The 24,320-nt window shown below is 52.4% G+C and overlaps 1 protein-coding gene across 3 annotated transcripts in view; it reads left to right on the forward strand.

Annotated features, from left to right (window-relative positions):
- ALPK3 (alpha kinase 3) overlaps positions 1-24,320 on the forward strand; it is a 44,145-nt gene extending 19,825 nt beyond the window's left edge. For all 3 annotated transcript variants that reach the window (XM_044230880.1, XM_044230879.1, XM_044230878.1), the window contains 10 exons: positions 16-1,234; positions 12,186-14,211; positions 15,435-15,582; positions 16,007-16,134; positions 16,277-16,312; positions 18,454-18,734; positions 19,299-19,387; positions 20,143-20,363; positions 22,579-22,627; positions 23,190-24,320. In XM_044230880.1, coding sequence (XP_044086815.1) covers positions 16-1,234; positions 12,186-14,211; positions 15,435-15,582; positions 16,007-16,134; positions 16,277-16,312; positions 18,454-18,734; positions 19,299-19,387; positions 20,143-20,363; positions 22,579-22,627; positions 23,190-23,535 — 4,543 coding nt within the window. In that variant the 3' untranslated portion in view covers positions 23,536-24,320. The remainder of the gene's footprint in view (positions 1-15; positions 1,235-12,185; positions 14,212-15,434; positions 15,583-16,006; positions 16,135-16,276; positions 16,313-18,453; positions 18,735-19,298; positions 19,388-20,142; positions 20,364-22,578; positions 22,628-23,189) is intronic.

Here is a 24,320-nt window from a genome sequence, read left to right on the forward strand (position 1 = left end):
CACCCCTCCCTTTAGGTGTCAAGAGGAAGACGCGGCCATCTACCAGGCCTCTGCCCGGAACACCAAGGGCATCGTGTCCTGCTCGGGGGTCTTGGAGGTCGGCACCATGACGGAGTACAAGATCCACCAGCGCTGGTTCGCCAAGCTGAAGCTCAAGGCCGCCGCAAAGATGCGGGAGATCGAGCAGAGCTGGAAGCCCCGGAAGGAGGTGGTGGGAGACGCCGACACTCTGCGCAAGCTCAGCCCCGACCGCTTCCAGCGCAAACGGCGGCTGAGCAGGGACGAGGCGTCCCTCCCCTCGGCCCCGGCCCGGGAGGCTGAGGACAGGACCCCAGCGGCTTGGCAGGAGGAAGAGGCTGAGCCCGCTCAGCACCCAGCTTTGGACCTCCTCAACAGCTTCGCTCCCGGAGACGTGACCACTAACGGGGAGGCTGCCCCCGAGAATGGGGAGGACGGAGAGCACCCCCTGTTGACGTACATCTGCGAGGCCATGGAGCTGGGACCTCAGCGAGCCCCCAAAGCAGAGTCTGGGGCCAAGAAAAAGAAGAAAGATGAGGAACCTAAGCAGGGTCTCCAGAAGCCAGAGTCAGAGAAGGCGGCTCGAAGCCCAAGTTCTCCTGAAGGCCGTGCCCCTAGTTCAGACAAGTCCGGGATGCAGGGGCCTGAGGCCGTGGAGCAGGTCCAGACCCGGCGCGGAGGCCGGGCTGCGCGGGGGCCGGGGTCCTCTGGAGCAGAGAGCACCAGGAAGCCCGCTCCGGCTGTGGGCGCTCAAGAGCAGGCCCGGGATGCCCCCGTCCCAGGCCCAGACCAGCAAGTGTATTTCTCCCTAAAGGACATGTATCTGGAAAGTACCCTCGCGGGCACGCCGAAGGGGGAAGAGGACTCCCAGACCCCAGGCGGCAGGGCACCTGGAGAGAGGCCCCCCGGGAAGGTACCCAGTGAGGCTGGAGGTGAAAGGGGGGCTGTTGCCCCTGCCCAGCCCACCGCCTCGGCCCCCCAGACAACTAGGCCTTTCAACAGGAGGAGATTTGCCCCTCCGAAGCCCAAAGGGGAGCCCACCGCCGACAGCAAGCCCGATCGTTCCCCGAGCCGAGCTCCAGAACCAGGGGCCCAGAGCTCAGGGAAGGCCCCACCTCAGACCTCGGCCCCAGTGCCCACACCCCCTGCCCGGCGGAGACACGGCCCCCGGGACAGCCCCCTACAGGGTCCAGCCGGCCACAGGACTTCGGGAGAGGTAAGTGTGGGTGTTGGGTACCTGGAGGGCCTCTCTGGGAAGCTGAGCTCATGGAAACTCTTGCTCCCACAGCTCGGCAGCCAGTGAGCAGTGGGCTATTTATAGAAGGGGTGAGGTGGTGAGGGAGTGCCAGTCGGGAGCCGGGGACCACAGGCCTGGCCTTTGCCCCAGCAGATCTCCAGATGGAGGTGGAGGAGACGATGTCCTTTGGGGAGGAAAGAGCCAGTGGAGGGTTTTCCTGGGGTTCACTGAGGCAACAGTGTTTCACGGGGAGACTGAGGAGCAGGGGTGAGCTGTAGGGTGTGGTGGGTCTCCACCTGGATGCTTAGATTTCTACGAATATCACCTGTCCAGGAAATTCTGGTTTAATTTGGGTTTTTAATCTAAGATTTCAGAGTCAGACGTACCTATTTGCAATTCTGACTTTGCTTAACATCTGGTGTTCGGGGCAAGTTGTAAAATCAGAATAAAAATGCTACGTACGTCGTAGGCTGTTGGGAGAGCCTGCCGGCTCAGCGGAGGGCCTGGTGCGCGTTCAGAACTAGTAAATGCCAGGAGGAGTAAGATGACTTCTACGGTGGGCGACAGGTGGGGGACCGAGGCCCCCTTTTTTATCTGGGAACAGGAAGACCATCATTTCCTGGGGATCAGGTGGCCAATGGAGGGAAGGTAGGGATGGGGGTATCCACCGTTCAAAGACGAGGGGGGCGACAGCACTGAGAAGTTCAGGGAGCGGAGAGGGAGGAACAGGATTGAGAAGAGTGACAGAGGGAAGTTTGTCCCCTTTGGTCAGTGCTGCATGTCTCAGGAGGCAAAGGGCAGACCGTATTTCATCTTTATTTTTATTTTTAAAAATTTATTAGAGAGTGAGCAGGGCAGGAGCAGAGCCAGAGGGAGAAGCAGACTTCCTCCCTCCCCCATACAAAGCGGGGCTGGATCCCATGAACCTGAGATCACAACCTGAGCCAAAATCAAGAGTCAGCCAGGCCCCCCAAAGGGGGAGGCAGACGGTGTTTCACAGGAGTTTTGGGGAGACAGTTTCACAGTGGGCAGAAAAAAGGCCGTATTTCTTCTGAGTGGCAGAAAGGGAACGTGTTTCCAGAGGGAGGACAGACGGCAGAAGGGACAAGCTACCTGCCCCGGGACCTCGTGGGGGACAGAGCTTCACAGGCGAAGTGGGGGTTGCCCTTCCCACAGAGAGAACTTCTGGCATTTCAAGAGTGGTGCTGAGTTAGTCTGTGGGGACAGTAGGTCCAGAGGGCTTGGGAGGGGGCGGACCTCAAGCCAGACTGTTGGAGGTCGGTGACTCAGCGCTCACGCTTGGTCTCCGGGGATGCTGGCAGCTGGTGGGCTGAGTTCCTAGTGGCCCTGGTGGCGCTGCTCCGTGTGCCTGACCCAGCCCACAGGCAGGAGCCCCGAGGGAGCGCATTCGGGAAGTGACCAGGCCAGCAGCCAAGTCTGACGAAGGTGGCCTCCCTGCCCACAGTGGAGGGGACACCAGGGCCAGGCCACCTGCCCCCTCCCAGCGGGGCTCTCCTTGCCTTTCAGAGGAGCGGCAGGCACAGGAGAGGCGGCCCGCCCTGGTTCCACGGTCCCTGCAAGACGCGTGTGCGACTTCTATTTTCTGTACTTAGAAAATTGTGACATAGATCGCACAGGTGAAAAATGCATTTAACGTCTAGGCATACGCCAAACCTGCTGCTCTTTCATGGCTGAATCTGATTGGTTTTTCATCTTCTCATCCTACCAAGTCTTTAAAAAAATCTCTTGAAAGACACCCATGCTCGTGGTGACAAATATGGGGGGAACCCTTAAAAATTCAATGGGATAAATAACAGCTCATCTAGAATTCTACCTCGAGAAGCATCGTGATGTAGCTACCAATCTTTCTGTATATGCAGTACAAATTCAGTGTGTCCTGCTCTTCTGATTCAGTCATATCCTGCTTTCTTCCCCTCTCATTCTTTCTTTCTTTTTTTTTTTTTTTAAGATTTTACTTATTTATTTGACAGAGATCACAAGTAGGCAGGGAAGCAGGCAGAGAGATATGGAGAAGCAGGCTCCCTGCTGAGCAGAGAGCCTGATGAGGGGCTCGATCCCAGGACCCTGAGATCATGACCTGACCCCAAGGCAGAGGCTTAACCCACCAGCCACCCAGGTGCCCCTCCTTCTCGTTATTTCATGAGCATTTTCTCACGGTCCCTAAAAATTTTCTGGAAAACATTGATGGTTGTATAAGCTGCCATTTACCATTGAACCACCTCCCATGGTTTAAGTGTTCCTTCCTTATTCTGAGGTTAGTTGAGTATGAATCTACATTTTAAAAATAATTTTTGTTGTTTGAATTTCTCCACTTGACTTTTAAATTAACTTGATGTTGATCTGAGTATGTAGATTCCTTAGATTCCAGACAAGATTGAAAATTTCAGAGAATTAGAAGTTATAAAAAGTGGGATAAACTTAAAAATCAACCAACTGGAAAACCAGAACTGAAAAATACAATAATCAGTATGAAGCTAGTTGTTATAACATTTCCAGTTCTGGATGAGATGGGGCAAACACTCACCCTATATTTCCCATTGAATGCAGCTAAAAAGCTTGGGCAAAATGCTTGGTGCAACTATTTGAGGACTTTGGTAAACAATAGTAGGCAGACTGGGGAAGACTGGACTTCAAAGTACCCTAGAACTAGCAGTGTTTACCTGTTTGGTTTTTTGCCTTTTAAATCTAGTATTCTCTGTCCTGGTCTTAATTCAATCAGAAACTCAGAAGTAAGGATCAGCTTTACTTTAGGAGAAGCGCTCTACTGTACATCAAGCTTGAGGAATAGGAAAGGAATCTCCTGGTAGTGACAGTAATGGCAGAAGAGGCCACAGGTGTCAAACTTTGAGGGAGGGAATCTTTCTCTCTGTTCGGAGAAGCTGTGGTCTCCCAAGACGGTAGGATGAATCCCTGTTGCTTTTTTTTCTCTCTCTCTCTCTTTTGGGGGTCTCTTTCTTGGCCTAGGACACAGGTTTATGTGTGAAAGTATATGATGAATAAATGAAGCCCCAGCTATCTGTCCAGAGGCTGAAAAAAGGGAGCCCTATGGACCCAGAAATTACAGGAGAGATCTTGGAGAAGGAACATTTGAGAAAGTGACTTCATAAGCTGTTTATAAATTCCTGGGCTTGTCCCCAAGCTATTTATGCATGCATGGATCTGGTTCTGCATGCTGCATCAAAAACTTTGAGAATGGAACTAAAAGACCATCATCCAGGTCCCAGACTGGTCCCCAGTGGCATACACACTGGTTGGTCTGAATAGTACTGCAAAGGCATTGAAAAATGGAACTCTTACTGAAACTACAATCTCAACAGGCTGAATGAAACTTGCAGCCTGAACACAGCCAAGTAGAGTGTCTGCTAAGACACAAACATTAACATTATCCATAGGATTTATATAAGAACCAGGGTCTCATGATATTCAAAATGTCTAGGATATAATAAAAGTAACTTGGCATATGGAAAATCAAGAAATCTCAACTTGCATGGGAAAAGACAAAGAACGCCAGTGTCAAGATGGCAGAGATATTGAAATTATCTCAGTTAGTGTCAGCAACTATAAGAATATGACAAAATGTAAGGGTAAACATTCTGGAAATAAATGGAAACCTAGAACGGTCTCTGCAAAGAAATACAAGATATAAAGAACCAAATTTTAATTTTAGAACTGAAAAATACAATAATTGAAATAAAAACACTTTCTCACTGGGCCCAATAGCAGAATGAAGATGGCAGGAAAATGTCCGTGAACTTGAAGATAGGTCGATAGATATTATTCAACTTGAATAACAGAGAAGGAAAATAAAAAGATAAGAAAGAGAAATAAACAGACCTTCAGGAACCTGTGGTACCATATCAAAACATCTAATGTTTGTGTTATTGGAGACCCAGGAGAGAAGGGTATGGTACAGAAAAAAATACCTGAATAAATAATGGCTGAACACTAGCCAAATTAGGCAAAAGACACAAACCTACACACAAGAAGTTCAGCAAATCCCAAATAAGATATGCCTACAGAATTCCATGCCAAGAAGCAATAAGCAAATTGTGAGAACTAAAGACAGCACAAAGTCTTGAAATAGTCAGTGAAAAACAACACATTATAGGGGAACAATGATTCAAATGATTGCAGATTTCTCATCGAAAACAATGGAGGTCAAAAGGAAGTGGAATTAATAGACCTGCTAAAAGGAAGTGGCTTTCTATTCGTAGATCTACATTCAGCAAAAAACATCTTTTAGTATTGAAGGTGAAATAAAGGCATTACCTGATAAAACTAAGATAATAAATCCCTGGCAGACCTGTTCTGAAAGACTGCTAAAGTACGTTTTACCTATAGAAGGGAAATGATACTGGAATGGAACCTGTATCACAAGGAATGAAGGAAGAACTACAGAAATGGTAAATATTGGGGTAAACTTGCAGCATAAAAGGGAGAGGACAAAGGGATCTATATGGTGATAAAATGACTACATTTCACTTGAAGAGTTAAATATTGATTCCAAATAGACTGTGGGAAGTATATATACTGTAACCCTTAGAGCAAAAATTAAAATACTAAGTAAAAATCACAACATATAAATTGAAGGGGAATACTAAAAATGTTCAAATAATCTAAAAGAAGACAGGATAGGGGAAATGGAGGACAGAAAAAACAGGAAAGAAATGGAAAACAAATAATAAAATAATTGACCTAAATGCAAACATATAATTATATTAAATATAAGTGGTCTAAACACACAAATAAGAGAGACTGTGAGAATGGATCAAATAACATTCTCAAAGCTGGGATTTTTACAAGAAATTGACCTCAACTATAATATTACAGGTAGGCAAAAAATAAAATGATAGAAAGTATACACTATGCAAACACTAATCTGTTGAGAACTGGAGTGACCCTGTTAATTTCAGACAACGTAGACTCCAGGGCAAAATTGTGAATTATATAATGAGAAAAGGGTCCGCTCAAGAAAACATAGTAAAAAAATGTGTTTGCCTCTAACAACAGAGCTTCAAAATATATGAAGAACAGGAAGGAGAAACAGAAAGATCAGCCATTATAGTTGGAGACTTTAAAGTTCTATCAGTAATGTCTTGAGTTAATAAACTGAAAATCAGTATGAATAAGAATAGAAAAGAGCAACATTATCAACTGACTGGGTCTAACACATGCATAGGATACTCCATTTAACAACAGAATACTTGTTCTTCTCAGGTGCGTGTAAAACAGTCACCCAAATAGATCATATCCTGGGTCATAAACAAACCTTAACAAATAGAAAATAATTGCAATAATACAAAGTATGTTTTCTGTGCAATATGGACTTAAGCAACAGATCAATGACAGAAAAAGATAACAGGAAACTCTCAAAATGCTTTAAATATTTATGACGCACTCTCATGAGTCAAAGAGGAAGGTCTTAAGGGCAAATGGAAAATATTTTTAACTAAATGAAAATGAAGATACAACACATGAAAAGTTTGGATAAATAAGTATTTTGAGGAAAATTTTTAACATTAAAATATTTATATGAGAAAAGAAGAAAGGTCTAAGTAATCTAAGCTCCCGTGTTGAGAAACTGGAAAAGGAAGAGGTAAATAAACCCAAAACAAAGAGAAGGAAGGAAATAGTAAAAGAGCACTGGGCGTTATATGCAACTAATGAATCATTGAACACTACATCAAAAAATTATGAATCATTGAACACTACATCAAAAATTATGATGTTCTGTATGTTGGTTAACTGAACGTAATAAAAAAAAGAGCAGAAAACAATGACATTGGAAACAGAAAACTATGGAGAAAACAAACCAAAATCTGGTTATTTGGAAAAAATCAGTAATATTGATAAACCTCTAGCAAGACTCACAAAGGAAAAAAATGAGAAAAGACACAAATGACCAGCATTAAGGTAAAAGAAGGGCCTGATCATAGTGATCATTTCACACGAAAGGCATCTCAAAACATCAGGTTGTACACCTTAAATTATACAGTCTTTGCCAATTATACCTCAATAAATTTTTAGGGGCACGAGGGTGGCTCAGGCAGTTGGATGTCTGATTCTTGGTCTCGGCTCAGGTCGTGATCTCGTGGTTCGTGGGACTGAGCCCTGTGTCTGGCTCTGCACTCAGTGGGGAGTCTGATTGAAGATTCTCTCCCTCTGCCCCTCCCCACCACTCATGATCTCTCTTTCCCTCTCTCTCTTTCAATCCCTCTAAAATAAATAATCCTTATAAAAAGGTTTTTTTTAAAAGGAGTGAAGGGTAATTTCTCTAGAGATCTTGCAAGTACTAAAAGGATAATCAAGGCCCATCATGAAAAACTGTGCATGTAGTTCAACAACTTAGATGAAATAGACCAACTCTTTAAAAACTACAAGCTATGAAACTCTTGCAAACAATGAGATAACTTGAATAATCCTATAATTGTTACAGAAATAAAATTTGTAGCTAAAAATCATCCAAATAAGAAGCCTTTTGGACCAGATAGTTTTTCTGGCAAATCTACCGAGCATTTAAAGATGTTAAAGCCTCAGTATCAGCCCTGGGTCTAGATTTCAGAGGAAGGAGATTCCAGGTCCTAGACATTGTCCTCACCATTCCTGTTAAGCTCCTGGCTTTGTCCCTGCTTCCCCCAAACCAGCACTCTGGGACCATGTCCCACTTTGAGGGTTAAAAGCCGTTGTATTGTCAATTAGTAGTTGATTCCAAAATCTCCTATGTGCTTGAGCCCATGCTGGGTGCAGAGGTGAAGCAGACTGCATCCCTAATCTCTGAGAATTTATGAGGAAGACAGTAGGTCTGGATGGATAATTAAACCTACTGCTCTTCCTTGTAGTGACAAAGCTCATACAGAACCAGCTGGGTTCACCCCTGCTCACACCATGGTTATTTTAAAGAATACATGGCAGTCCTTCTCATATCTCCACACGGTTCCAGATGTAGATGCACACACGTACACACACACCAGTGTTTAAAGAGGTCATCCTTTGCAGAAGTGTACAGAAATTACTCAACTGATCCTTTACCATAGAGTTACCCAGCACCCCCTCTAATCCAGGGTCTGTGCTGGGTCCATCTCTTTGGAAGGGAAGGGTTTACACATCAACAGGTGCCACCTGGATGAAACACTACCGCACAAAATGAGGGAATCTCGATACAATTAGGTACATTTGCTGTGGGTACATAGCGTAGGGAGCCTCTATTGATTTTGGGGGGAGTACGTGGAAGAGGAGAGTCAGAAGTCTTCCAAGAAGAGGGTCTTCAAGGATGAGGAGTCTTTCAGGTGGGCAAGGAGAAGGCTGAGACTGTCCAGCGGAGAGAAAACACACCAAGTAGTAATAAAATAGCACAGTGGTCACTACCGTAACTTAGTGGTGTTGGGCAGAGGGACCCAAGAGATGAACCTGGAAGAGAGATCTGGGACGCTTACGGAAGGATGGGCTTCGTTAGTCACAAGGTGTAATTGATTTGTTTTCACTTTAAATTGAACATTGTTGGATATGTGTCCATGTGCATATGGTATAAAATTTAAAAAGTAGATCAGGTATATGGAGAGTATTGTCGTCCTCAACCGGACTCCCCCCCACCCCAGTTTCTCTTCCTGAAGTCACTCGCAGGACGGGTTTCCTGAGCATACCTCCAGAACTATTTTCCCTGCATTTAAAAATATGTGTCTGTACATTTGCCACACAAAGGTTGCATATGGTCCTTTCTGTCCACACCTTGCTTTTCTACTTGGATATTTATTTTAGTTATTTGGAATATGGATGTACTGTAACTCACTGGGCTGGTTCTGTTGACGAAATTTAGGTCATCGCTGGTTTTGCCGTTATAAACTGGGCTGCAGTGAACATTTTTGTCCCTAAGTCCATTTACGCGTGGAAATACATCTATAGGACCAATTCTTCATAACGGAACTGTTGGGTCCAAGAGCACAAGCGTTTTTAGTTTTATTAAATGATGCTAAGTGGCCGTCCATGGAGGCGGTGCTGACAGCCTCTTTCCCCAGACCCTGGCCAGCAGTGTTCTTAAACTTTTTGCTCCTTTAGGCTCGGGCTTTTAGGCTTTATCCTGTGAGTGATGATGAGCCCTGGAGAGGTTTTTAAGCAGGACAGTGTCACAATCCGATCTGTATTTTGGCAAGATCACTTGGCTTGCAGTGAGGGTAAGTGTTGCGCAGAGGCAGAACACTAGAGTTGTGATTTCCAGCTGAGACTTGAAAGGGGTCCAGGCGAGACGGAATTGTTGGCAGCGTGGTTTCAGCGGTTGGCAGGGAAGACAGAGAAGGGAATGGGTATTGAGACCCTGAGGAAGTAGGTTTGATAGGACTCAGGGACTGATCAGGCTTGGGGATGGGGGAGAGAAGAGAGCTTTAATCAAAGGCTGTAGGGGCACCTGGTTGACTCAGTTAGTAGAGCGTGCGACTCTTAATCTCAGGGTTGTGAGTGTGAGCCCCATGTTGTGCATAAAATCTTGAAAAAAAATCAAAGAAACTCTGTTCCCATGAGACTTATTCAAAGTCAGCATTTTCTTTGTAAATTTATGGATTTTATGCCCGTGTTAATGCTTCCTAATCCTAGAATACCAGGAGTTAACAGAAAGTTCTAATGTATTACTAACCTCTGTCTGTTGGCTCCAAGGGGTTTTTGTCTATTAGTCTCTTACTGGTTGTTGGAGAAGTTAGAGGAGCATTTTTACAAAAATTCTTTGGCCACTCAGATTATTTGATGGCTTCTGAAAATCACCACACTCTTATTTTGAATGAATGGTATCATTCATTCAAAATCCCATATTCAGTAACTTTAAATTCTATACTTAATTCAAATGTAGTTTAATTATATATATTTTAAAGTCTTTCTTTATGCGATCTGTTTCCTTTGGTTTTGTGTGTGGTTCTTCTGATAACTAGAGATATTTGTATGTGGTAATATATAATATATATTTTATATTTTATATGCTACCATTAAGTATTTCCTCTGTTCAGGGTCTTAATTTTTCATGACAGCTATGATCATGTCATTTTTTCCCCGTCATTTTCCATCTCATGCTAGCCCCACATCTTCTATCTAGGCGATTATCTCTGTATAGTTAGATATCCTATATTTCTGTTACCTGGTTTTTCCAGCTTTGGCTAAATCTTTGGTTCCTGGCTTGTATAGGTGATAGACTCCTCTTACCACCTTCTTCCTCCTTCTACTTTTTGTACAAGTTGTATCATTTCTGCCTGCTCAGGGCATAGAACGCTGACATTTTCCTCTGCCACGCTAAACCCCTTTGGGTGTGGTCTTGATTATGTAATTAATACATATTTAATGCTCAGCAAGAATTTTGCCGTGGTTCCCCTAAACATCTTCCAGCTGACTGGAGTATGTTCTCTGGTAGTGTGCTCAAGCGGGGCTCATGGGAATGATATTCCCTAAGTCCTCGTGTGTTCAAAGACAACCTTCCTATGCTTAGAGATTTTCAGGAATTTCCTTCAGAGGCGTGTTTTTTTGTGGGTGTTTTCTGAGATAAGCTTGCACCGGGCCGTTCCACTCTCCTCTGCCTGTGTCCGCTGGACGTCAACCTTGGGTGTCTTCTGGGTGATTCCCACCCAGCTCTCGGCGACCCCACAGCTCTCGCTGGAGGGGGGCTCCGGCGCTCATCACAGCGGGAGGAGTCCTGTTCCCACAGTAACTGCGCTCGGCGGCCGCTCTCTGAGCCCCGCAGAACCCTTCACTCTCCGCCTGCCTGAGCTCTCTCACGGTTTCTTCTCAGCTACCTCCCTGCGGCAGCCCCTGCTCCGTTTTTCTTTCCTTTTACTTTTTTTGTTTTTTTTTTGTTTGAGACTGTAAGTTTTATATGCTTCCAGTTTCACTCCTGATGAAGTTTAATATTTTTTTCTTGTTTTTATTGTTGCTTTGGATTATATTGGGGAGGAAAAGAGACAACTTGTCTCTTGTGCCGCTGTGTTTAGACCAGAAGTCCTTTAATTATATTGGACGGGACGGCATTCTCCCATATTCTCTCCAGCTTGAAGTGAGACACGGCCGGCTTCTGGGCTGACCTCTGCCACTTCCCGTCTGATGGTGGACAATCACCTTTCTCTTTTGGCCATTGGTGTGTTCCTACCTATTAGGTTTACTTTTTTTAAAGAAAAATTTTTAAAGATTTTTATTTTTCCATAATCTCTACACCCATTGTGGGGTCTGAACTCACGACCCCGAGTTCAAAAGTTGCGCGCTCTACCGTCTAAGTGACAATGGAGAACGCTCACAACTACTTCACACCGTGAGGAGTAAGTGAGGTTGTGCATGTGTAACAAATAGGGACTAGGATAGTGATTTGCAATTAAATAGGGCATTCGAAAGGGTAGTAGCATACACTTCATTGATTTCTCCGGCACAGCTGTGTCCCGAGTGACTGTAACCTCTGTGTTCGGATGACATCACATTGGTACCACTCGCTCTATGGTAATGGCACATGCTGCCATGGAGCGCGTTGTCAGGAGACCCTTCGTCTCTCTCCCTTGTCGCCTGTAATTCGGTCTGGTGGCAGTTAGTGTCAAAAAAGAGGGACAGATCAATTTGCTCAGAAGCCTTGGAGGGGGGACCCTCTCCTCCAAATGGCAGGGATGAGGGGTCTTTCAGGGAAGGCAGGTTTTTCTTCAGGGAGAGGTGGGAAGGGCCAGAGCTAGACCTGGATTCTGGACATTCCTTGGTCTAGACTCTGGGATCAGGGATCAGGATGGGGGCTTGGGACTTGGCCACATGTCCTTTGCCTCCAACCCCTAGCAGGCCTGGAAAGCCAGGTGGCAGGAATACGGTCGGCTCATCTGGGTGAGGTCAGAGGAGGCTGGGACACCAGGCTGAGAGAGATCCTAAGGCTCACGTGGTCAGGCTCTTCCTCTCCTCCGCGTGTTCTCAGGTCCTGGGATCCCAGGCAAGCCCGGCTCCTACCGCGCTGGCCGCCAACACCGCCGACGTGGTCTCTGTGGGTTGCAGTGACCCCAGACGCCGGGGCATCATTGAGCCCATGGACACAGACACCCAGGAAGCTGGGAGGACATCTGCTGACCAGAAACGTGGAGGCAAGAAGAATACAGAGGCTGATGGGAAGAGGCAGGTGGATGGAAGGACCCAGGGAGACAGGCCACAGGCCACCCAGACGACACAGGCAGATAGGAAGAGCCGGGTGGACACTGGGCCGCGAGAAAGTGAGAGGCCAGCATCCGCCAGGAGGTTCCAGGAGGATGCGGTGGCCCAGGGAAGGGCAGGGACGCAGGTGGAAAGGACACAGACAGGCAGGAGGATGCAGGAAGACAGAGGGACACGGTCCGAGGAGAGCACACCCACAGCCATGAAAGGTCAGTCCGAGAAGGGCTCCGTGAGCAGCCCCGGCCCACAGTCCAGTGAGTGTTTCGACCAGATCCCCGAAGGGCCCTCTGTCCCACAAGAACCTGGTTTCGTGCTCAGATCTGAAGAAGTGGCAGTCACGGCCCCCGGGAGCTACGAGCCGGCACTGCTGGCTGCCTCAGGAGGCGGTCGCACGCTCCCAGTCCAGCGGCCTCCCCAGGGTGGTCTGGAGCAGCGGGGAGGGCCTGAGTGGCCGGGGCTGGTCAAGGACAAGCCAGAGGATGGCCTGATCCCAGGCCCCAAGGAGGAGCAGCCGAGGGAGGTGCCGTCCATGGATCTGGGTGGCTGTCCTCCAGCTGGCCAGAGCCCGGAGGCGCCCACTCTGCCCTCTCCTCCCAGGCGGGGCCTGACCACGAGCTCGCGGGAGGCTCTGCCCAGCACTCTGGCCCCTGAGCACATGAGTGCTGCTGCCTTCCCGCCCTCTGGGGACCAGGCCTTGCTGAGGCCCGCCCCCGCACTGTCCCTGGGGCCAGGGACCCCCACCCAGAGTCACCCGCCAGCAGCCATGTCCGCCAACAGTGAGGGGTCCTATGCCCCGGGGCCGGATGCAGAGGGGAGGCCCCCGGGTCCCCAGAGCTGTGACCCCGGCCTCATAGACTCCCTGAAGAACTACCTGCTTCTGCTGCTGAAGCTCTCCAGTGCAGAGCCGGGGGGCGGGGGCGCCGAGGCGCAGGGGGCAGCCGCCACCGGGGCTCCGGTGTCCTCGGCCGCTCTGGTCCCCGACGTGGAGGTGGCCGGTCTGAGTCCCCGGACATCCAGGCGCATCCTGGAGCGCGTGGAGAACAACCATCTAGTGCAGAGTGCCCAGAGCCTGGCGCTGAGCCCCTGCACCTCCCGCCGCCTCACCGGCCTCCTGGATCGCGAGGTGCAGGCTGGCCGTCGGGCCCTTGCGGCAGCCCGGGGCCCTGGCCTCAGCACCCTCACTGTCCCTGCCATCGTGGTAGGTGAGGAGGGAGGCCCTGGGCTGGCCTCTGAAGGATCCAGTGAGGGTGAGGGTGAGGGTCCCCCCGAGGGGCCTGGGCTCCCAGGGGCCTCCCCGGAGAGTGGCGTACGCAGGTGGCTGGGGGAGACGGGTGGGCAGACGGCCTCGGGTCCAGGAGCACTGCCAGCAGACAGAAGGGCCCAGGAACACTTCCAGGAGGAGGAGGCCCCAGGGGAGGCTCCAACAGGCCTCCCCGCAGCGACACCAGAGGAGCTAGCTTTGGGGGCCCGGAGGAAGAGGTTTCTCCCCAAGGTCAGAGCAGGAGGAGACGGGGAGGCAGCCAAGGCTGAAGAAAGGGAGAGCCCCACGGTTTCCCCTCGGGGGCTCAGGAAGGGCCTGACACCCGGGTCCCCGGGGACCCCAGGACGGGAGAAACGTTCCCCAACCCAGGGTAGAAAGGCAGGTATGCTGGAGGTGCCGCGGGCAGAGGACGAGTCGGCAGCAGGAGACCTGGGCTCCGGCCCCAAGGCCAACAGTGCGGACGCAGAGCAAGTCCTGGATGAAGGCAAGCAGGACGCTTCGGCCAAGTCCAAGAAAGCCAAAGACCTGCTGAAAGGTGAGCAATGGGGAGGGTGGGGAAGGGCTTCAGGGGAGAGGGTTGCACACCGCGGCAGCAGGGCGGCCGAGGGGGCACACCCGAGAGGGGTTTACAGCGCCCCTCCTACAACAGTCTCCTGGAACTAGACCCCCCAGGCTATGCCGTCCGAGGGCTAGTTCTCATCCTGGCTCTGCCACGCAGGACGGGGCACAGTACAAACTGTGTGCCACCGAGGGTGAAGCGGGATGGAAGAAATCAGGTCCTGAGCGCGGGGCTGCCTTCCCCAGGTGGTCCTAGGTCTGGTGCCTTTGTCCCCGCCGTCCCCTCTGCACAGACTTGTCCCCGGAGGACAGAGCAGGAGGGTCAGGATCCCGATGCAGGTTCCTCGAGTTAGGGCCTAGAACCCAAACTGGAGTCCTCTCTCTCTCGCTCTCCTGCCACAAGAGCCTTGCGTTTTATTTGAGGAGAAGTTTTACGTTTCGCTATTGTGTTTTCTTTGTCCTTTAGTGAACTCCGTTCGTTCCTTTAACGGATGTGAGGCCGCTTGCGTTATCTGTTTACTCTTGGCTGGGCTTTCCTAGCCAGTACCATCCAGCGCGTTCTCTCTTTTCATCTATAAAACCAATGTCGGGGCTCATATTTGCCACAGCGTCCTCTGTGATCCATTTCATACCTGAAGGTTCTGACACAACCTTGGGCATTTCTGATTCTGATCATTTGTGTTGCTGTTTCTTCTTCCCACTTAGGCATTTGATTTCTCATGGATTTTTGTTTTGTTTTGTTTTTAAATTTGAGTATAGTTGTAATACCATGTATAAGAATGTGTGTATCTATAATATAATGTGTGTGTATAGAAATAACATGATATCAATGAACACAATGTTACGTTCGTGTCACAGTGATTCAACTGTTACCTGTGTCACATTGTGCTCCCCAGAAGTGCAGCTGCCTTCTGTCCTCTCTTCTCTGCCATCTGGGTCCTGGGCTCCGAGGCTGTCCCAGGCCTGGGGTGGGGGCCCAGGAGTGGGGCCTTTATAGCTAGGAGGTGTGCTTTGGGGTCAGAGCCAACGGCTCAGAGATACACACGGGGTGAGGCTGGGGGCCAGGAAGGGTGGGTTGGTGCAGGGGCTTGAATCCTGTTTCCTCCCAGCCCGTCCCACTAAGCACATGCAGGGAAACAGGGGTGGGGCCAAGGTGGCGGGGAAGTGGCTTGTCCCTCTCAACTGGGCCCCTGCTCTCAGCCCCACAGGTGATCCGGAAGATTCGGGTGGAGCAGTTTCCTGATGCCTCGGGCAGCCTGAAGCTCTGGTGTCAGTTTTTCAACATTCTCAGTGACTCAGTCTTGACATGGGCCAAGGATCAGCGCCCAGTGGGCGAGGTGGGCAGGAGGTAAGCCGGCCGGATACCACGCCCACCTGGCCTGGCTCCCGAAGTGCAGCGACAGTAATACATAATACGTACAGTGATACGGGGCATGTTTCCCCCACTCTGGATCTGTCCATCATGCAAGGCTCAGGGTAACCCTATGAGGGAGATGCTAGTATTTCCTTGGTAGGGAGGAGAAAGTTGAGGCTCGGTGGCATCAAATCACTTGCCAAGTCACACAGCTAGGGGGTATCAGGATAGCCACCCAGACCTGTGTGACCCAGGACTACCCCTTGACCATAGTACCTCTCACCCCCCTGCCCGAGCTCTCAGAGCCTGGGTCCACGGCAGCCTCAGAGGGCAGGGTGTGACCTTCCTCAGGACCGCAGTCCAGCCCCGGGCTGTGCACAGTGATGGACCTCACAGGGAGGGTCTCCCTTCTCTGCAGTGCCGGGGACGAGGGGCCGGCGGCCTTGGCCATCGTTCAGGCGTCCTCCGTTGACTGTGGCGTGTACCGATGCACCATCACCAATGAGCACGGTTCCGCCTCTACCGACTTCTGCCTCAGCCCCGAGGGTGAGCGGGGCCCCTCCCACGCGCTCTGTCCAGCCTGGCTCCGGGGCCGGTGGGGGGGCAGCGGTCATCTGTGCAGAGAGGGTGCTCTCTCCATGCAGGCCAGCCTGAGGGCAGCTGCTTCCTCTTCTTTTTCTCCACACAGTGTTGTCGGGGTTCATCTCCAGAGAAGAAGGTGAAGGTATGATGCCCGTACGGGGGAGGGGCGGGTGGCCCTCATCCCTACTCCTGCTGTCCTCGGGGAGGACCTGCTTCATCCATCCCAAGTGCTGTGTTTTCCTCCACACACAGCTACGCTGGGCCTCCTCGGGACGGAGGATGGGGAGGTGTGCTATTTCCGAAGATTGTGGGAGAAGGAGTGGCCAAGAGGCCCTTCCACAAGAGGTTAATTCAGCCTTGTGCCCTTGGCCCAAGTTAGAGCCCTTGACCAAAGGCAGGCCTGGCCACTAGAGCCTGCCTCACCCTGCCAGCTCCTTTCCTGGAGTTTCTCACTGTGCTCTGAGGGTCCCTGCCTCCAGTCCACACGGGGAGCTTGCTAGAAATGCAGTTTCCAGGGCTCTGCTGTTGATATCCTTAATCACAACATCCGGGGAAAGGGACCCAGAAAAACAGCATCTTCAGCAGGTCTCTGGTGATTGTGATACCCCTAAATTATAAGGCATGTCCCCAAATATAAGAGCAAAAGTCTGGGCTGTTTCCGTAGGAAACACACTGAGAATCAGGACTGTGAAGGCCCCTGGGGATAAAATCTTAGAGCTTCGTTGCCAACTAATGCATTCATCCATTCATCTGTTCATTCACTCATTTAGTCCCTCAGTCATTCAACTAGCATCTTTGACCACTTGTCACGTGCAAGCAAATTCTGATGGACGCTTACACCTACACACTTCGCAATAGCACGTTAACGTGCGCCAACGCTCAGTCCCACGGCCCCCGCTGTCTCTTCACGGCGGGCTTAGCTGGGTTAGGAATCACTCACTGCTTCGGGCAGATCGATCTCATCTCTAACACATTCCTGTTCTTGCTCATGGTTTTCCCTCTTTAGTTGTTGAAGTCGCTTGATGGGTAGGATTTCTTGCCATGTGGATTTTGATGGTTTAATCCCATTTAACATGTTCCTCTTCTCATGTGCTTCTCCTAAACTGGTAATTTGATGGGGAGGCTTGGTCAGATTCAAGTGCAGTTCTTTACGGGGGTGGGGAGGGTCTGAGTGGGCAAGAACCCATCACAGGATGGTCTGTCTGACCCTTAGCATCCTATCCGGAGGCACATGATGTCATTGGTTTACTCGAGTAACATAAAGATTGATCCCTGCATTCATTCCGCTGTCTCCTGCCCTCTCTATCCTTTGAAAAAGTTCAAGAACTGTATCTGATACTTGTTACCCGGGGGTTCTAGCAGCTACCAATTATTGCCCGAATCCACGATTTCGTTTGGGTTTCCAACCAGAGTATTTTAATTCTGTCATTTCTACATCCATCCGTTGAGTTTCTTCTGTAAAGGAGAAATGGTCTTTTGTTGCCTCGAGTTGGTCCCTAGCGTCCTCCAAAGGTCACCAGTGAGGCTTGGGGTTTTGTGTGTGAGGCGGGGGGAGGAGTGAGTTTTTTCCTACTGCAGTGATGACTGTGATTTTTGAAATATATTTAATATGTTCACCACATTGTAGAAATCATTCCTTTTGGTTGGTAAGCTTGATCTGCCCCCATGGAAGCCCCTTCCACGGCTCCTGTGTCCTTCTGACAAGCCCCCAGGGTCTTCGTGGCTTCTTCGCCTTCGGGTCAGAGAGGAGGTCCCAGATTCTTTGAGTTCATTTCCTGCCCGAGACCGGGACTCAGCCGTTTCTTGAGGGAGCTCGGGGTCCTTTTGCAGGGAGATGGCTTGTAGGGACCACAATCTGAGCACTGAGGCAGCCCATGCTTCTGGACGGGTCCTGAAGCCTTTTGCAGTCAGATATGTTGTTTGAGATGGAGACATTTATTTATTTGATCCAAACACCTAACTCCCAAACAAAATCCACACCCGGGTGGCCACTTCCCCAGAAAAGCTGTGCCTTGCACAGACACTGAGCACATCCTTGCCACGTGAGGGGCACGCTGAGTGCCATCAGACGGCGGGGCCTGCATCAGACAGATACACCGCTGGGAGCTCACGGGCTGGGTTGGGCCCTACGGTTTACGGGCCCCTGGAGAGTAGTCATGGGAGACAGTGAGCGTACCAGAGTCGGGGGACAGGGGACTGTTCCAGCTCTCCCTACCCCACACACCCCCAACCTCGGTGGGGCAACAATGTCTAGTTTTCCGCACCTTCCCCATTCCCTTGCAGTTGGAGAAGAGATTGAGATGACCCCCATGGTCTTTGCAAAGGGTCTGGCTGACTCTGGCTGCTGGGGGGACAAGCTCTTTGGACGCCTGGTGAGCGAAGAGCTACGAGGGGGTGGACATGGGTGTGGCCTGCGGAAGTCCTCCCAGGCCAAGGTCATCTACGGCCTGGAGCCCATCTTCGAGTCAGGCCGCACGTGCGTCATCAAGGTGTCCAGCCTGCTCGTGTTTGGACCCAGCAGCGAGACTTCTCTCCTGGGCAGAAACTACGACGTCACCATTCAGGTTCCGTGTCCCATCCCAGATCCCTTCTTCCCCTGTCACCTCCTCCCCTTCCTCAGCTTGGGTCCCATTGGAGGCAGAGGCTGACTGTGTGAATCCTCACGAGGCTTCTGGGACGGGTCTGGAGACGAGCTTGGCTCGGTCTTTGGGGCCATAGTTTTCAAACCGCATTTTCGCATTTTCGTAGCAGAAACCTTTCTCGTTGCCTTCATGCATATCTTCCTGGAGCCTCTGCTTGAGATCAAAAGAGTGACTGGGTGGGGGGGACAGTCTTGATGTCTCACTCCCCACAGGGTGGGCCCTGGGGCACTGCCACTTGGGCTCCAGGGAACACGGTTTGGAAACCACTTTTGAAAACAAGCCCACAGCCTCTTGTTTTGCAAATGAGAAAACTAAGGTGCAGAGCAGGGAGCAGGGAAGGAGTGACTCCCACCTTTCCCAGGGCTGGAATCCCCACCACCCCCACCCCGCGGTCCTGCTGCAGCAGACCCTTCCCCTTAGAGCCGGACCTGAGGGAGAGCAGCAGAGCGCCCTTGCTGACCAGACTTGGTTCTCTTTAATCCCCAGGGGTGCAAGATCCAGAACATGAGTCGGGAGTATTGCAAGATCTTTGCGGCTGAAGCCCAGGCGGCCGCTGGCTTTGGGGAGGTGCCAGAGTGAGTGCTCACAAGGGGAGGCGGGGGCTGTGTGGACCTACAGACTTGAGCTTTGGCCCAGAGCAGTGATTTCAGGGTCCATCAGCGGCATCCTGAGTTACAGCCCATGCTCGGCTCAGTGGTCCCCCAAAATCTAGAAACGAAGCCCTCAAGATTAACCGCCCACTTTAGAAAAGCCTCTGCCCTGCTCTTGGTCTCCTCCTGCTCACCCCAGGTCCCCACGCCTTCACTTGCGGATGGCAGGATGCTGGGACTCTCCAAAAGGGATGAGGAGGCCAGGCCTCTCGGCCAATGGTTCAGGACTCTCCTCTGGCAGGCAGCCAGTGTCTGTGAAGGTTTTTGCAGGAGTCAGCTATAAAGGGTCATTGTTTCCATGCTGAGACTGAGCTCTGACTCTCGAACCCTGGGTCTGGTTGGCATGGAGCACGGTGTGGCTGCCTCCTCTCTAGAGGCCTTCCTTCCGGGTGGACGCATCCAGGTCTGCGTCCCTTGCCCAAGCTCAGGTCCTCCTGGGGCCACAGCACCATTCAGTTCTCATCCCATTGGGCTCAGGGCATGGACAGGACTCTGAAACCAATGGCCTCATTTCCTTCCCCAAGCTCAGGGTGGAGCTGGCCTCCCTCTCCATCCTTTGGTCTCAGAGCCGAGAATGCTCTTTTGGAAGGACCCTCCTTTTCAACCCAAGAGTGTAGACTTGGGGGGGGGGGCTCCTGGGACCACAGTTCCCGCTCACAGCGGAGTGCAACCGTGTTTAGGATCCTCCCACTGTACCTCATCTACCGGCCAGCCAACAACATCCCCTACGCGACCCTGGAGGAGGACCTGGGCCGGCCCCTGCAGCTCTACTGCTCCCGGGAGTGGGGCAGCGCCGCGCCCGAGACGGCCGGCGGCTCCGAGGTCAGGCAGAAATGCCAGACCTTCCAGCACTGGCTCTATCTGTGGACGAATGGCAGCTTCCTTGTCACGGATTTGGCAGGTAGGAGTCTGGGCGGGTGTGGATGCGTGTGTGCCCGAGAACGAGAGTGGGCAGAGGGGCAGAGCCGGGTCCCCTGTGCTCCCACATTTCCTCTCCTTTGCTTTCCCGGGAACCTGGTCAAGGACATCGGCCTCACCGGCCTCGTGCAGCTCTGCTGTGGCATCCCCGGGAGCACGTTCCAGGCTCCAGTTACAGTTAAGAAGGAATTTAGTCCAAAGAACATGACATGGGAACTAATGAAATACCCGCACCCAAAGTCTTCTCAAAATCTCCCTTCCTCCCCTCCTGACCTATCCGCTCTGGACGGCCCCCCCTCTGCAGACTCCCCACTCTCCCATCCTAGCTTGCTGGCTTTCCTGCCCTTCTCCTTCCTCCTCATCTCCTCCTCCTCCCCCTCCTCCCTCCCCCTCCTCTGCCCCTTCGCCCCCCTCCCTTCTTCCCCTCCTCCTCCTCCACTTTCGTTAGCTTTTATTACAGGAATCATCTTAGTCTCGTGACTCCTTATTTCTATCTCCCCCATTCCTCAGAGTCAAACCCCCCCCCCCCATCAAAAGCCAACAAGCACAGATCTTCCTTTCTCTGACCAGTCCCTCCCAGGCCCATTCTCTAGCCTGACCCAGGCAGGGGAGAGGAAAGCAGAGTTCCTCTAGAGTGGGAAGAGAGGAACGCTGGGAATATCACCCACGACCTTATCGGGTTCCCCATGTGCATTAGTGGGAAAACCAAGGGCCAGAGACAGAAAACGGGCTTAAATGTGGTTCTTGCTGGGGTCGAGCTGCACCATAAACACGGTGCCCCCTGAGGGAACTCTGTATGTTGAGGGGAGGCTGGTGGCCCGTTAAGCCGTTGCCATTCCTTCTGTTTGTTGCCTCCATCAATCCAACATTGAGCCACTGCTGAGAAGGGGAAAGGGGAATCGGGAACACTCATTGTCTTCCAGAAGCTGTGATAAGTGTCCCGGGTTCTAGAAGGAGAGGATAACGTGATGCAGTAGGAAAACCTGGGACTCAGAGTATTCAGCTTTACTCCACATCTCCTGGCTTTCCAGTGGGTCTCTGTAGACCCAGGAGAAAGCCAAAGCTGAGACGGGGCAACCCCCCCTAGTCTCCCTGAGCTTTGTCACCCTCTCCCTCCCAGGGAGTGGCGGTCCCGTCCCACCTCCCACACGGGCTGGGAGGACTGAGCGAGGCCATGGCTGTGAGCGATTTCGCAAACCAGAATTCTGTGCATGCGTCAGGGGCCATGGTTACTGGGGTGCAGCGTGGAAGGTGGCGACCCCCGCAGAGAAATGACAGGGACTAACATCTACTGGGTGGCTGCCGTGCCCCAGACACTAAGCTAGACACCCCCTGATGCTCTTACTCCCCTGCGAGGCCGGTGGCATCCGCTCCTCTGAGAGCTGTGGACCTAGGGATGGTTCTCGAAGCTTGCAGAGCTTGGAAATCAGTGCCCGTATGCCCTGACTCTCATCCGTCACACCCAGCCCCAGGCCCTGGCAGTGAAAGGCAGGTTCCCAGAAGGATATGACAGCACAGTTTGAAAGTGGGGAGAGGCTCCCCCTCTAATGCGTGGATGCTGGGATGCTGGGGTGGACCGGCCGGGCTGGACAGGCCACTGCCCTGAGCCCGTTCTGCCTGGCTGTGTTCTCCCAGCACCGTCCCCTCGTCTCGGCTTCCTGGGGTGCATGCTTGCCGCCCGTGTGAGTAGGTGGAAGCCAGTCTTCCGCACGCTTACTTTTCTGCCGGCCCAGCCCGGGTTATGTTCCCATTCCCACCTGCCCTGCCTTGCCCAGAGAGGCTAATCCCGGGCAGAAGAAGGGGCAGATGCTGGCTCAGAGCTAGAGGCCAGCCCCGCTTGTGGCCTGCCATCATGCGCTAGAGGCAGGATTGCACAGCTGGAAGTAAGAACTGAGCCCGCACTCTGACTCACAGCGGCTGCCGCACACGGTCAGTGCACAGTTAGCAAACAGAAAAATGACTGTGACCTCGCTCCAGCCCCTGACCTCTGAGCCCGCCTCCTCACCTGTGGGAAGGGGGCATCATTGCTACTAACAACACCTAGACGCGCACACTGCCTGTGAGCCCGGCTAGAGGTGATGGCACGCCCTGAGCCCTGGGACGCCCCCGTCCAGTGATAGACCTGTTTGGTGGCGGGGGGGGGGGGGGGGCTGAAACCAGCCCAGGCTGCCCCAGCTTCCAGCTCTGTCTCTTTCCAGGGGTTGATTGGAAGATGACGGATGTGCAGATTGCAACCAAATTGCGAGGGTGAGTGACTGTCCGTGCCAGGAGGCCTTCTGAGAATCTTCTCGGGCTATGAAATTGTCCAAGGTCTTCTGGGTCTCCCTCCCTGAGGGGTTGGCCTGTGGCTAGATGATCCCAGTTGTAAGGGTGGCCATGTAGCCACATCCTGGGGGCTGCCGCCCTGTACCTTCAGTGCCCCTGACCTCAGGTCTGGAGCGGGACCTGAGGGGGTCCCCCCTCCCCCACGTGCAACCCTGGTCTCCTCTTCCTTCCGGCTAGAGAAAGCTCATCATGGTGCAGATGAGCCAGGGCCCTGGGAGCAAAGGGGGGATGCGGAGTCTGCTCTGATCTGTACGAACAAGCAGATCCTCCGCACACCGGCAGTGTGGACGTGACAAACACCTGCACCACCGTGTAGTGAGGCCTCCGTGTGGGATGGAGGTTTGGGGTGCTGCCCCCCGCTGGACTCCCCAGCACCCCCAAAAGGGTGGGGCGTGACACCCTGCCCACGGCCACCCCGCCGCAGGCCCCCAGGGGTTCTCCCTGTGGCTGGGGCTCCCGCTCAGCTCTCACTGTTTGGCTGCAGATACCAAGGCCTCAAGGAGAGCTGCTTCCCTGCCCTGCTGGACCAGTTTGCCTCTTCCCACCAGTGCAATCCCTTCTGTGAGATGCTGGGGCTCCAGCCCCTCAAAGGCCCCGAGGCTGCCCACCCTCCGGGCAAGGCCAAAGGCTCCAAGAGCCCATCCACGGGCAGGAAGGGCGGCCAACTGAGTCCTCAGCCCCAGAAGAAAGGCCTCCCCAGTCCCCAGGGCACCCGGAAGAGTACGCCAAGCACCAAGGCCACCCCTCCAGCCTCAGGGGCACTCGCCACCCAGTTACTGGGACAGCCTCCCACCCAAGAGGGCAGCTCCAAGGCCCAGGGCCTGCGGTAGCCCCCGCAGGAGGCTGGGGCCTCCACCAGGCAGCAGACCAACAAGGAAGCAGCTTGAGGCGATGGAGACTTTCTGGAACTGCGGAACTAACCAAAGAAAGTGTGCCGAGGAGGCGCCACGGGGGGCTCTCAGAGCAGCTCTTCTCGGTCCCCTCCTCAGTCCGCCCCTCGTCGGACGGCTTTTGTGCGTGGTGGCACCCGGGGGCCCCTCCTGGTGCCGCCGCCGGCCGGGGCCCCCAGGCCCCACTCCCAAGTGCCTGGCGGTCTAGCCCCTCCTTGAAGTTTACATGGGCCACTGCTGGAGGCTCCCGAGCCCTCTGCATGAGCTCTGCACCCAGCACCCCACCCCAGACCCTGCCGTGAATGCCGTACTCTGGGGGCGCGCCGACCAGCGGTTACCCTCTACCTTTGCTTGGCCCCGATCTCTCCCCGTCCTCGGGGCTCCAGACTTCTTGTGCTGAGTCTGGCCTGGTGACTCTCAGGGAGCTTTCTCCTTCTAGCTGCTTGGCCTCTTGTCGCCCAGCGTGTCCTGCGACTAACCTGTCACTGAGCCCACATGGGGCTCAGGGCCCTTCCAGAGCCTGTCTTGTTCTTGTGCGGTGGTCTTTGGTGATGCGTGTTCTTGGCCTTCCTCCCCCAATGCTCAGGCACTCACGCACCTGCTTGCTGTGCTTCCTTGTCCTCAGCTCCCAGCCCCCTGCAGCCCACTGTCTTTCCTCTGCTGCCTCTCTGCCTGCCCCCTTGCCCAGGTGCTTCCCCAGCCTGACTCCGCACCCAGCACCCTGT

Source organism: Neovison vison, chromosome 13 (assembly GCF_020171115.1).
Source record: "Neovison vison isolate M4711 chromosome 13, ASM_NN_V1, whole genome shotgun sequence".
In the NCBI taxonomy this organism is placed as follows: domain Eukaryota; kingdom Metazoa; phylum Chordata; class Mammalia; order Carnivora; family Mustelidae; genus Neogale; species Neogale vison.